Genomic DNA, 12,942 nt, shown 5'->3' on the forward strand with positions numbered 1-12,942 from the left:
TTTTTTTTTTGAGACAGTATTGCTCTGTCGCCCAGGCTGGAGTGCAGTGGCACAATCTCTGCTCACTGCAACCTCCACCTCCCGGGTTCAAACAAATTTTTTTTTTTGAGACGGACTTTTCCTCTTGTTGCCCAGGCTGGAGTGCAATGGCGCGATCTCGGCTCACCGCAACCTCCACCTTCCAGGTTCAAGCAATTCTCCTGCCTCAGCCTCCTGAGTAGCTGGGATTACAGGCATGCAACACCATCCTGGCTAATTTTGTATTTTTAGTAGAGACGGGGTTTCTCCATGTTGGTCAGACTGGTCTTGAACTCCTGACCTCAGGTGATCTGCCCACCTCAGCCTCCCAAAGTGCTGGGATTACAGGTGTGAGCCACCGTGCCCGGCTGGGTTCAAACAATTCTTGTGCCTCAGCCTCCCAAGTAGCTGGGACTACAGTGTGCGTCACCACACCTGGCTAATTTTTGTATTTTTAGTAGAGATGGGGTTTTGCCATGTTGGCCAGGCTGGTCTCACCACATTGCCCAGGCTGGTCTCAAACTCCTGGGATCGAGTGATTCTCCTGCCTTTGCCTCCCAAAGCATTGGAATTGTAGCCATGAGCCACTGCGCCTGGCCTGTTCTTCTAAGAACACCTATCATTGAATTGGGGTCCCATCTAGATATTCAGTATTACCTCATCTTGAAATCTTTAACTTAATTTTATCTGCAAAGGCCCTTTTTTCCAAATAAGACTACATTCACAGGTTCAAGGGATTAGGATGTGGACATATTGTGTGGGCCACTATTTAACCCACTATACCATTCTCATATGGCCTGCCTCTCTTTTCTCTCAAGCTACCCTGCCCAAACGATGGGGAAATTAAGATGTTAATCTTAATTTGTATTAATCTGGACTAAAGTGTCAACCGACCACTAAGAAAATAACTAAAAAATATACAGAAACAAGATAATTAAAATAGTGTATTAGAAAACAGTTGTCTAACACACAAGAAGGCAGGAATGGAGAGAGGAATAAAAAAAATAAGACACAGAAAACAAATAGCAAAATGACAGACGTAAATTCCACCTTATAATTACATTAAATGTAAAGAGACTAAACAATCATATGGCAAAGAGTAGAAATGTAGATATAAAAAACATCCAACACTATTATGTCTATGACACACTTTATATTCAAAGACACAAATAAGTTGAAAGGGAAAGGATAGAAAAGACATTCCATGCAAACAGGAACAAAAGAGAGTGGGGGTGGCTGTACCAATAGAGTTATACACAGTAAACTTTGGGACAGAAACTGTTACTACAAAGAGCAGCATTTTATAATGATAAGGGGTGGATTCATCAGGAAGACATAATATAAACATGTTATAAACATGCATGCAGCTAATGGCAGAGTCCCAAAACACATGAAGAATTGACAGAACTGGAGGGAGACATAAATCAGTAACAACAGCTAGAGAATTCAATACCCTGCTCTGAATAATGGATAGAACAACTACGCAGAAGACCAACAAAGAAACAGGAGATTTGAACAACGGGATAAGCCAATTTGACCTAAAAGATATCTTTATCTGTGAAACACCCTAGCTTCTAGCCTGGGTAGGAGCTGGAGAGATGTAGAAAATGTGGAAAGCAAGCCTAAGCAGCTGTGTGGCCTATGCCTGAGAGCCATCTTCAGTGCCCCCTTGTGGCTATATCTGGGAACCACAGGCAGAATCATGGAACTGACCATCTTCAGTCTCAAAGGGCAGCCCTCACCACTACACCCAAGGGCAGAAGGTCTTCGGGGGAAAGGAGGTTCCAGTTCCTTCTCCCAAGATAACAACTCCCATCCCAAGGCAATGTTCACAGAACCTACTGGAGTCCCCCTGCCTGCCCCATGCACAGCTTAAAACCAGGGTGGTCTCAGTTCTGGTCAGACCACTGAGGGCATCCCTCTGGGATTTGGGACCCGGTTGTCCCTGTTCTCCTTAGGCAGGTGGCGGAGTTCCCCAGTGCACAGGCGCTCACTCTTCACCAAAAGCAGTGCTTGAGGATAACAGCCTACTTTGCTGGAGTAGCCTCAGTTAAGGCCAGGGCTTGACTTGAAGCCAGAGACTGAGGTTGCAGTCCAGCCTTGGGTCAGCCTCAGGCTCGGGCTGGGGTGATGCTGAGACCCTCATCAGAAAAAAGGCCTTTTCCCCATCCGAAAGGAAATGGCTGTCCTCTGACCTGAGCTCTCTAGTCTGAGGCCTGCCTGGCACTAGAAGCCAGCCTCTGTTGTCCCCTCCCAGCACTCCTCTCACTGCTCTGCCCTCCTGCCCACATAGAAACTCTGGAGACACCAGCTCTCCACCCTTCCAAGCCAAGCCCCACTGCTGTCTCTGTCTCCTCCATCTTTCAAACCAGCAATGTTTTTCCAATCAGGCCTCCCTATCCTTCCCCTGCTGCTCTGCCCTTCACCGCCTTCCTTTCCTGGTGACTCCCAGCCGCCCTTCAAGGCCCAGCTCAGGTGTTCTTTCCTCATGAGGCACCCCCGGGCAGGTTGGGACTTCTGGCACAGCTCTGACTACCCTGTGTATCCTCAGCTGTTCTCAGTGTTTGTCTCTGCTCCCAAGTAGCTCTCTCAGTTTCCAGCACAGAGGAGTTGGACCTGAGGGGGATGAAGAGCAAGGACAGGCAGGACAGTTCTGGCAGTAAGGAAGTTAGAACGAGGTCCTTTGGTCTCGGCTGGGAAGGGTTCCCAGGTGCTTAGTATTCACTGAACAGAAAGGAATTAGAAAAGAGGTGGCATCTTGAAATCACTAGGGTGACAGCAGGCCAGGCCTCTGCCTTTTTGGCAAGGAACACAGCTTGAGTGACCCATAAGGAGCCTTCCAGCTCAGCCACTGAAGGGCCCTCCAGCTGGACAGGAGCCCTTTACCACATGTGGTAGGCACCATGTGAAGTGGCTCCCAATGACCCCTGCCCCCCGGCATCCATTCCCTGGTGTAATCCCCTCCCCTCCAGTGGGAGCTGGACCTAGCAATGTTCATTTAATGAACAGAATATGGCAAAGGTGACAGGATATCACTTCCCAGGTTAGGTTATAAGGGCCTGGGACTTCTGTCTTGCTCACACACTTCACTCCACTCACTGGCTCATCTTGCTAAGTCAGCTGTTGTGCCATGAGCTACCCCATGGAAAGGCCCATGTGGCAAGGAACTGAGAGTGGCCTCTGTCAACAGCCAGTGAGGAAGTCAATCCTGCAAACAACTGCAGGAATGGGCTTGGGAGTGGATCCTTCCTCAGCCTGGCTCCAAGACGACTGCAGCCCTGTGAGAAACCCTGAGTGGAGGACCAAGCCAAGCCTCAAATCGTGACTTGGAACTGGGAGACAACAGATGCTGCTGGAAACCATTGAGCTCTAAAGTAGTTTGTTACACAGTGATAGGTAACTAACACACCACAGCAGTGTCATGTGGGCCAAAGGTGCAAGGGGCTAGAGGGCTCAGAGGGCAGCCAGCTGGGGCCCCAGTCTCCCCCAGGTGTCAGCAGCAGATGCAGATGCAGCCCCAGCAATAACTCATAGAGGATTCTCACTTTCATTTATTTTCTAGGCATATACAAAAGTCTGACATGGTGCTATGATCTCATCAAGAGATAACAGAATACACAGGAGAGGGTTGGGTTTCCTCCCTGGCCCAACCCCCTCAGGAAGGCACAGAAAAGTGAGGCTTGGGTTCGGGGGCCACCTGCTTTGGAACTAATCTGCTGCTCAGAAGGCCAGGCCCCTTCTGAAGAGGGACCTCTTCCTCACATCCAGAATCTGTGATGTGGGGAAGGTAAACTGAGGCCACCAGCAAGTATGTGCTCCAGGCCAAGGCTGAGTCTGTGCTGCATCCATGTCATCAGCCACCCAAGAAAAACCAGTTACTCCACCCAGCTCATGGTGGCGGCATCCTCTCTGCAATGGTGCATGGGGGGCAGTCCTTTCCCCTGCACGGTGTCATTGCCACCCCCATCCTCATCCTGGAGGCCAGTCCAGGCTCTGATGTGAGTGACTGGGGGTCAGGAGTGGGTGACAGAAGGGAGATCAAACAGGAGCATTCCAGATGCCTACTACTGTCCTCACACAACAGGTCAACCGTGCTCTCCAACTCCTCCCCTTGGCAGAGAAACTGGTCCTGCAGTTTCAGGACTAGACAAGTGTGGGGTAGTGGCAATAGAGGGGCTTGTATGAGAAGTGGCCTTTGCCTCTCATCCCTAGGGGCAAAAAGTGAATCATCTAACTGGCCCAAGTCACTAATGGCCATCCTTCTTCCCCAGGCCAAGACTGAGTTTCCTCTGTCACTTCAGGAAGGGAAGAATAGAGGTTAGCTGAGCCACCCAGATTAGGCCCAGATTTAGCCACCACCTAGAACAGGGCAAACTGAAAGTGAAAGAGCTTGAATTACTGACTTTTTCCTTCTTAAAAAAAACCTAACATTGTAATGGTTTAGCAAAATTATTATAATTTCTTTTAAATAACCCACAGACACCCATGACGCTTCCAAATTTACAGAGCAAAAAAGCAATTTGCAGCTGGTTCCTCCAGGGAGTTGGCCCCGAAGGCTGGCTCAGTTCACCTCCAGGACCTCAGTCTCCAGGAGGCCGAACTTGGTCTTGTGCTTGTCGAAGAGCTTCACCAGGGCCTCCATGTACATGGTGTGGTACAGGTCGATATCTTGCTGGGTTGGGTGCTCCAGCTTGGGGATGGTGATGGGCTCTCCCACTGCAGGGACAAGACAGAGGCTTCTGGTTAGTCAACACCCTTCCCCTGGGCATCTACCATGATGCCGAAGGCAGTGATGCTGGGCTGTGGGCCTGCCATGTGGCAGGAACTGTGCCAAATGCTTTATGTGCTGCATCTCTGGTTGTCCCCTATTACAGATGAAAAGACTGAGGCCCAGGGGCATGTGAAGGGACCCACCCGAGGCCACACAGGTGCTAAGCTGCAGATGGGATCAAGACTGGTTGAACCCACTGCATTCTGCTAGGAGGGTCTATGACAGTCAGGGGATCAAGTAAACATCTTTGCTTTTGCTCTGCTCTGGGCAAGCCATTCCTGCCTCTCTGAGTCTCAGTTTCCTCCTCTGTTACATGGGGATTCTTCCTCACAGGGCTTTTCTGAGGATTCTGCGAGGAATGTGACATGCGTTAAAAAGTGTAGGCCAGGCATGGTGGCTCACGCCTGTAATCCCAGCACTGTGGGAGGCAAAGACCTGCAGATTGCTTGAGCTCATGAGTTCAAGACCAGCCTGGGCAACATGGTGAAAATCGTCTCTACTTAAAAAAATACAAAAACTTAGCTGGGCGTGGTGGTGCACCAGCTACTCAGGAGCTGAGGTGGGAGGATCGCTTGAGACTGGGAGGCAGAGGTTACAGTGAGCTGAGATCGCGGCCACTGCACTCCAGCCTGGATGACAGAATGAAACCCTGTCTCAAAAATAAAAAATAAAAAATAAAAAGTGTGGTTAAGGGCAGGAGAGGAGGGAGAAGACCAGCATTTATGATCTGTGTGTTGCTTTATTTTCTTATCCTGCTGCATCTCCATACCCAATCCATTCCTATGTCCTGTCAATGCTATTTCTGAAATTTTTCCCAGATCATGCACATCTCTTCCATCTCCACTGCTACTCCCTTGGTCCAAGCCACTGGCTACCAAAACAGCCTCTGGGCTGGTCTTGTGGCTTCCATTTTTCTAACCCATCTTCCATCCAGCAGCTCCAAGGATCATTTTAAAATGCAAATCTGAACTTCCCCTCCCAAACACTCTCTGGTAGCTCTCCATTCTCAAGGTGAAGAGCAAATTCCTTCACATTGCCCACAGGACTCAGCCCCTCCCCAGCCACACCTGTGCATGGAAATGTTCCTGCTGCCTCCCTGTTGCTTTGTCTCTATCTAAAAGTACAAGGCAGGACAAATGGCCTAGGAGCACAAAGGATCTTTATGAGCTTTGGCCCCTCAAGTCCACTGCCAAGGGCCCATGTGCTCCTGGGGGATCCACTAACACGCACACACACACCTACTATAGGTAATTCTTTAGAATCCTCTAAACAATCCCAAATGCACCCAAAACAACACAGACGAGGGCCAAGTGCAATCACTGTTTTCCACTCTTCTGACAGGTCTGTGCTGCAGTCATATTAAGGTTTTTCTTTCTGTTCTTCAAAAAAACTACACAATCTTGTTTCTGAACTTCACTTAGGCTATTGTTTCTGATAAAAATTCTCTTCTTCCTCTATTTTGCTAGATAATTCCTATCAGTTAGCAGTGCAAGAGTTACCTCCTCCCTGGGGTCCGCTAGGACTCTCTAGAGCACCTGCCCATCCTCATCACATTCCCCCACCAGTCCTTGCTGTAATAGTCTTCCCTGATAGACTAGTAGGCGCTGCAAACCCAGAGACTGCAGATTTTCTTTCCTCACCCATCACAGAGCTTGGTTCATCACATAGGCTCAATCCCCGACCCCTACTACTACCCTCTCTGACCAAGCCCATCAGCACCCAACACTTCAAAGTCCTCATAGCTATGGGCATGGCCATCAGAGCCAGGTGGCCTGCACTGGAATCCCTTCTCTACTGCTGACTAGCTGTGTGGCACCCTGTGTTCAGGACAGCCCTTGGTCAGCAGGCTAGGGGCTTACCAACAGTGGTGATGGGCTTGGAGTAGGGCACCAGCCCCCAGGTGTCGGAGGAGAAGAGGCCTCGGCCATGGAAGATGCACGGGGCGAAACCAATGTATTTCTGGAACTTCTTCTGGACCCATCGGCCCCAGGAGCCCTCCTCGAAGATCACCTGCTTGTACACTTCATTCTCTCCAAAGGAGTACATGGGAACCAGGTCGGCTCTGGAAGGGAGAGGCCAGGGTCTGTCATACCCTAATTACTGGCTTCAGTTTCTGTCAGCCTAGAGGCCCTGGACACTGGCCAAGTGTCCCCCTCCAACTGGGTATACCAGAATCACCTGGGGTGTCCCAAGTTCACATGACCCCTCTCTACCAGGTTCTGATGGGCCTTCTGCCCCACTGCTAGTGACTGGTGAGCATACAGAGCTCTGGGTCCCCCAGGCAAAGGGAAGGCTGAGCATCCTGCTCTGGAATGCCTGTTTTCCACCTCTTCCTGCAGGGCCTGCCTCTGCCAGAAGTTCTCCCTGTCCCCCAGCCAACCCAGGTCTCTCTCAGCCCTGGACTCACCATTGTGTCACAGTCTCAGCACACTGTGTTGTCACTGTCTGTCCCTCCACCCTTCCCTACCCTTGGTGCTCCCTGAAGGCAGGGACTGGGTCCAATTTGAATGGGTCCCCAGGGGCTGGCCCAGGGCTGAGCCTGAAGGGCAGCCTCTTCTTCCAAAGCCTGAGGTAAGGTCCCCAGGGGACAGAGAAAAGAGCTGCTGTCCCCCAGTCACATTCCATGCCACCCTTCTTCCTGACCTCCTGGTCTCCCAGCAAAATGATGTATTCTGGCCCCAGGTGGTCCAGTCCGGCATATAAGCCTGGACTCTTGGCCCACCTGCAAGGGCCCCCAAGCAACAAGTTGCATCTGTGCCCACCCAGACACACATGGGCAAACTTGGCCCACACTGTGCAGTCTGGGCTCCAACATCATCCCCTCCCCAGCAGAATGACTGACTCCCTTCCATGCCTTCCTGGGGTCTGGGTCCTGTCTTCAGGGGCTAAGGAGTCTGCTGCCCTGTGCTGAGGGACACTGGAGGGAGTGAGTGTGTGTGTACTCACCCATGGCGCAGGGCCAGTTTCACAAAGCCCTTGCGGTTCCGCAGGGTGACTGCATTCTTGCCAGGCATGGAGCTCAGAGACTCAGCCGCACCCCCCACCACGATGATGATAGCATTGCCACTCCCATTCTTTGAAAGCAAATAGTCTATGGTGTCCCGGTTGACAGGGCAGATACCTGGGGGGAGGGAAGGACGCACAGTCAGGGTTGCCCATGGATCCACTCCCCATCCCCAGCACACAGTCACGTGTAAAACACAAAGAACCCTGGTCTTGGCCCCAGACCTAGCCCAGTCCCTTTGGAGTTGTCTGGTTCTGTGTAAGCTATTCATTTTTCTGAGCCTCAGTTTCCTCATCTGTAAAATGCAGCTAATGATACAAGGTTGTTTTGGGAACTCATGCATTTGGCAAACATTCCCTGGGCCCTAATCCTGCCAAGTCAGTGCAAGGTGTTGGGGATCCCAATGCATCAGTCTGGTGGGAAGTCCCAGGTGGCTGGACAATTACAGTGCCATGGACAACAATCAGATTGTATAGAGGGCAATACAAGGGCTGGGGATCCCCGGAAAAGGGGGTCAAAGAAGGCTTCCTAGGGAAGTTGTTATCCGAGTTGAATTCTGAAGACCATATGGACAGCTCTCCTCCTCAGCCCTGACCCACCATGTCTGCAGCAGGTCGCATCTCCCAATGCAGGCCCAGCACCAAGGAATGGTGTGTTGGCTCCCTGTGTCACCCTGCTCGATGGAGGGGCTCAGGCCTTGACAACAGTGCCCAGCAGGAGCAAGCAGGGGGTGGATTCTTACCTCCAGACATCAGGTACTCCCTCAACACAGGCAATCGGAAGTTGCCCGCCAGTGTAGCCAGGTAAGGCCGTATGCCTGGGAACTTCTTGCTCACTTCTGTGGCCTCTGTGCTGAAGTTGCAGAAGGCACCCAGGCCCATGATGCCATGGGGGTGGTATCCAAAGATATAGTTCCTGGTGGTCAGCAGGTTGTGTGTCTTCACCAGCTGCAAGGATGACCTTGGGTCAGAGGAAACTGGCTGGGAGAGGGATCCCAGGGCATACCCAGAGGGTAGGGAGGGACTGGATGTGTCATTTCCCCTGGGCCTCCGTGGGCCTGAGGGCTGCTGCAATGACTCTCCACACCTGACCTCAGACTCTCATCCCCAGGGCCACAGTGCTGGTGTTGGGCAGTCACCATTTGCGCTATGGGTCTCTGGGAAGGGGTGGGTAATGTTTGCCCTTGTTCCTCTCAGTCTCCAGCCAAGCACACAGCAGTTCTTCTTTGCACTCTGCCAGCCTCCGGCCTTCCCTCCCTCTGGGCCCATCCTCTTCGCCACAGCCAGAGTGATTATTCTAAAACTCAAATCCAACCCTTGTCACTCTCAGACTGGAGAGGGTGTCTGGCTTCATATGAGTAAGGTCCAAGTTCCTGAGTTAGGCAACCAGGGCCTTGGCTGCAAGCTCTGCCCCCACTGTCAGTCTCTCCAAACTATGAGCTCCTTGGAGGTAAGGTTTACTTGGCCCTGTGCTCTGTGGGCTCCTCCACAGTTCACAGAATGAGACAGGCAGCCCACCTCCTACTCCCCTGGCCTGGAAAAGGGACACTGGCTGGCTCAAATGGAAACTTTCCCACAGTCAGCTGGGCTCAGCTCAGGTTCTGAGGCAGGAAGGACAAGCGACAGCCCTGTGCCAGCCAGCCTAGGGTAGAGGTCAGTTGTAAGGCTGTAGCAGCTGAGAACCTGACCTGTGGTACTAAGGACACTGGGCTGCTCCAAACGATGACTGGCTTCCTCAGGGCCCACCCGCTGCCCTGGGGCTGGTGCTTGGAGGGGTGGGTGATGCAGTGTCCCTAAACCCTAAGCCATGAGAGGCAGAGCCTGTGACACCTACCCTGCGTTACAAGGAACATGATGGAGGTGGAGGAGGCTGAGAGAGACAATGAGTAAGGGTATTCTGCTCATAAAAACATTACTTTTATTCTGATTAGAAAAATAATAGGGCCAGGCATGGTGGCTCATGCCTATTATCCCAACACTTTGGGAGGCCAAGGTGGGAGGACTGCTTCAGCTCAGGAGTTTGAGACCAGCCTGGGCAACATGGTGAAACCCTCATCTCTACAAAAATACAGAAATTAACTGGGCATAGTGGCACACACCTGTGGTCCCAGCTACTCAGGAGGCTGAGGTGGAAAGATGGCTTGAGCCCAGGAGGCAGAGGCTGTAGTAAACCAAGATTGAGCCACTGCAGTCAAGCCTGAGTGACAGAGTAAGAAGAAAGGAAAGAAGGAAAGGAAGAAAGGAAGGAGGAAAGGAAAGGAAAGGAAAGGAAAGGAAAAGGGGAGGAAAGGAAAGGAAAGGAAAAGAAAGGAAAGGAAAGGACAGGGAAATAAAGGAGAGGAAAAGAAAGCAGAGGGAAAGAAAAGAAAGAAACTCCTAAAGAATTTTACAAATATAGGAAAGCAAAAAGAAAATTTAAAAAAATTCATATTTCCATCCAGATGAAACAATCTGACTCACTGAGTCCTTTTTCTACTCAAAAATATACATGCTCTTTTTCAAAATCCACAAAATTGAGGTTATATGGGTTGATATCATTTTTATATCATTTTCTACCAAACATACAGCTATCTGTCCTTATCAAAATCCCTCAGTTCCATGTCTTCTCGTGGCTGCATTCGTATTCTACAGCACAGCTCTCCTATATGTAACAGCACCGACTCAAACCCTGTTTGATGGACATTTTAAAAACTTCCAAAATTTCCCTCTTAGAAGTAATGCTTCAATAAATACCTTATCTTTGTCCACATATCTGATTGTTTTTGTGAAACAAACTTCTAGAAATACAATTCCTGGATAACAGGGAATGAACACGTTGGTCTTTTTGGCTGCCCTGCCTCAAGAGAAGTGATATCAACGACACTCCCACCTGAGTGCTGCAAAGTGCCCCTTCCCTGAACTGGTGCCACCTGGAAGCAGAGTCACTGGCCACCAGCAGAACGTCAAGAGCCCAGGTTTTCTGTGACTCTAGATTTGGGAGCCTCCTGGCAGAGTTGAAGGACCTTGTGTGCAGCTCTGGGGGAGACGATGCTGGTGGCTGACCTTGGAAAATTGAAATCCCAACCTTTAGGTGACAGAGAGGATGGAAAAGGGTGGCTGGCACCATTCTCAGCTCTGACGCTGCCAGTCTATGCAAATGTGAGCAAGACTCCCTCACTCTCATCCCCACTGCTTGGGGCACTGATGCTCTTTCTCCCGTTTTGCCCTTGGCAAACAGATTAAAGTTGCTCCAAAACCCAGCCAACTCTCAGCTACTCCCCAAATAAATGGGAAACAGCAGCAGTCTAATCCATGGCTAATGGGGCTTGGGACAGTGAGCAGATCTCAAAATCTCATTTATGTGAGCTCTGTAGGATTGCTGTTCCAATGTTTCGCCTCCTAACAAGCAGGTCTGCCTACCAAATTAGCTCTCAGTGAAGCTGGAGTTAAAAAGCTCCTTGTGGGCTGGGCGCGGTGGCTCAAGCCTGTAATCCCAGCACTTTGGGAGGCCAAGACGGGCGGATCACAAGGTCAGGAGATCAAGACCATCCTGGCTAACACGGTGAAACCCCGTCTCTCTACTAAAAAATACAAAAAAAACTAGCCGGGCGAGGTGGCGGGCGCCTGTAGTCCCAGCTAATGTAGTCCCAGCTACTCGACAGGCTGAGGCAGGAGAATGGCGTAAACCTGGGAGGCGGAGCTTGCAGTAAGCTGAGATTCGGCCACTGCACTCCAGCCTGGGCGACAGAGCAAGACTCCGTCTCAAAAAAAAAAAAAAAAAAGGCTCCTTGTGCTAGTTTTGATGAAAAAGGCAGGCAGCCATTGAGGGAAGAGCTGGGGCAGCCAATACTGGGTGGGAAACTTGGAAACTTGCTCCTGAGCTGATGGCCAGGCCTGGGATAGTTACCCCAGCAGGTGACCATCACGGCATGCAGCATCTTTTTGTCCCCTTCCTATGGCTACCCCCACCTTCCCATCAGGCCTTGATAACCAGGAACACACAACACAGCATGGGCTGGCAGAGCTCTGAAAGGTCTAAGCCATTCCTTGGATGACAGGAGGGAAGCTGAGGCCTAGAGAAGGGAACTGCACTTCCCCTGTGGAGGTCACAGCAAATTATCCTGCATGTCTGCAGCAGGCCAGTCACTGCACTTTTCCCTGAGCTGCTGGATGAAGACGTGTCACCCAGTGGGCCCCAGGTGGCTCTTTAAATCATCTCCTCCCTCCTCAAGGCTCTGATGGGACATTTGTTTGAATGAGGTGCTCTGGGACACAGTGCAAGTCAATGCCCTTGCTGTAGGACCCAAAAGAATGTAGGCATCTGACCAGCTCTGATCTATTTTCATGTCACACTCCCCTCCCGCAGGGCTGAAGAGAATGTCTGTTCTGGAGGGAGGGGAAGGATACTGCCAATGAAGGCTCTGTTGACACGCCTGCTCTTGTGTCCTCTTGCTGCCTGTTTCCAGTGGCAAAGTCCTAGCCCAACACGATGCCCAGGCCAAGCCTGCTGGCTAATGTCAGTCTGGGAAACATTCCTATCAAGTCACTCTTTATACCCTGCCTCCCACAAGAGGAAAGGTGCTCAGATAGGCTTGTCCCACCACAGCAGTGCATAGAGGAAAAAATTCAGACCCACAGAAGAGCAAAGGCTTGCTTAAGTTTACACAGCACAGCACAGTGATGGTGAAAGTAACACAGGAGTAAGACCATGGGCCTCAAAGCAGACAGCCCTGGTTCCTTCACTAGTCCTGCTACTACTTAAGCTTTGTGACCTTGGGATAGTCCCTTGTCTCTGTGCCTCATTAAGCCTATCAGTGAAATGAGGCAGATGGACAGGTGATTCTAAGCTTAGAGAGAGTCTTTCCTAGTCTCCTCTCCAAGCATTCTGCCTACACCTTGGGGAGAGGTGACCTGGGGCACTGTCTGCTCCTCTTCCAAGTGGCTGGTGGTCTCAGTGGCTGTTGCTAACACATGAACCCCACCTGTGCCTACAGAAGGGATACATTCTGGGCCAGATGAGCTGTTCTGCTGGCAAAGACCAGAGTCCCACCAGGAAGGGAGTAGGTGGGTGGGTGGGTACAATGGCAGATCTTCATTACATGATTACTGGCAAGAGGCCAGGAAAAGGGGGTGGGACAGGAGGGTCACACACACCCCTACAGAGTGTCAGG

At 50.9% G+C, this 12,942-nt stretch overlaps 1 protein-coding gene across 2 annotated transcripts in view; it reads right to left on the reverse strand.

The window, feature by feature from the left end:
* Positions 1–3,549: 3,549 nt before the first annotated feature.
* The window catches only part of DGAT2 (diacylglycerol O-acyltransferase 2), a 32,912-nt gene continuing 23,519 nt past the window's right edge, over positions 3,550–12,942 (reverse strand). For both annotated transcript variants that reach the window (XM_012002019.1, XM_012002018.1), the window contains 4 exons: positions 8,536–8,740; positions 7,736–7,910; positions 6,649–6,851; positions 3,550–4,734 (listed from right to left, as the gene is read on the reverse strand). In XM_012002019.1, the coding sequence (XP_011857409.1) occupies positions 4,580–4,734; positions 6,649–6,851; positions 7,736–7,910; positions 8,536–8,740 (738 nt within the window). In that variant the 3' untranslated portion in view covers positions 3,550–4,579. The remainder of the gene's footprint in view (positions 4,735–6,648; positions 6,852–7,735; positions 7,911–8,535; positions 8,741–12,942) is intronic.

Source organism: Mandrillus leucophaeus, unplaced genomic scaffold (assembly GCF_000951045.1).
Source record: "Mandrillus leucophaeus isolate KB7577 unplaced genomic scaffold, Mleu.le_1.0 Scaffold674, whole genome shotgun sequence".
NCBI classification, from domain to species: Eukaryota; Metazoa; Chordata; class Mammalia; order Primates; family Cercopithecidae; genus Mandrillus; species Mandrillus leucophaeus.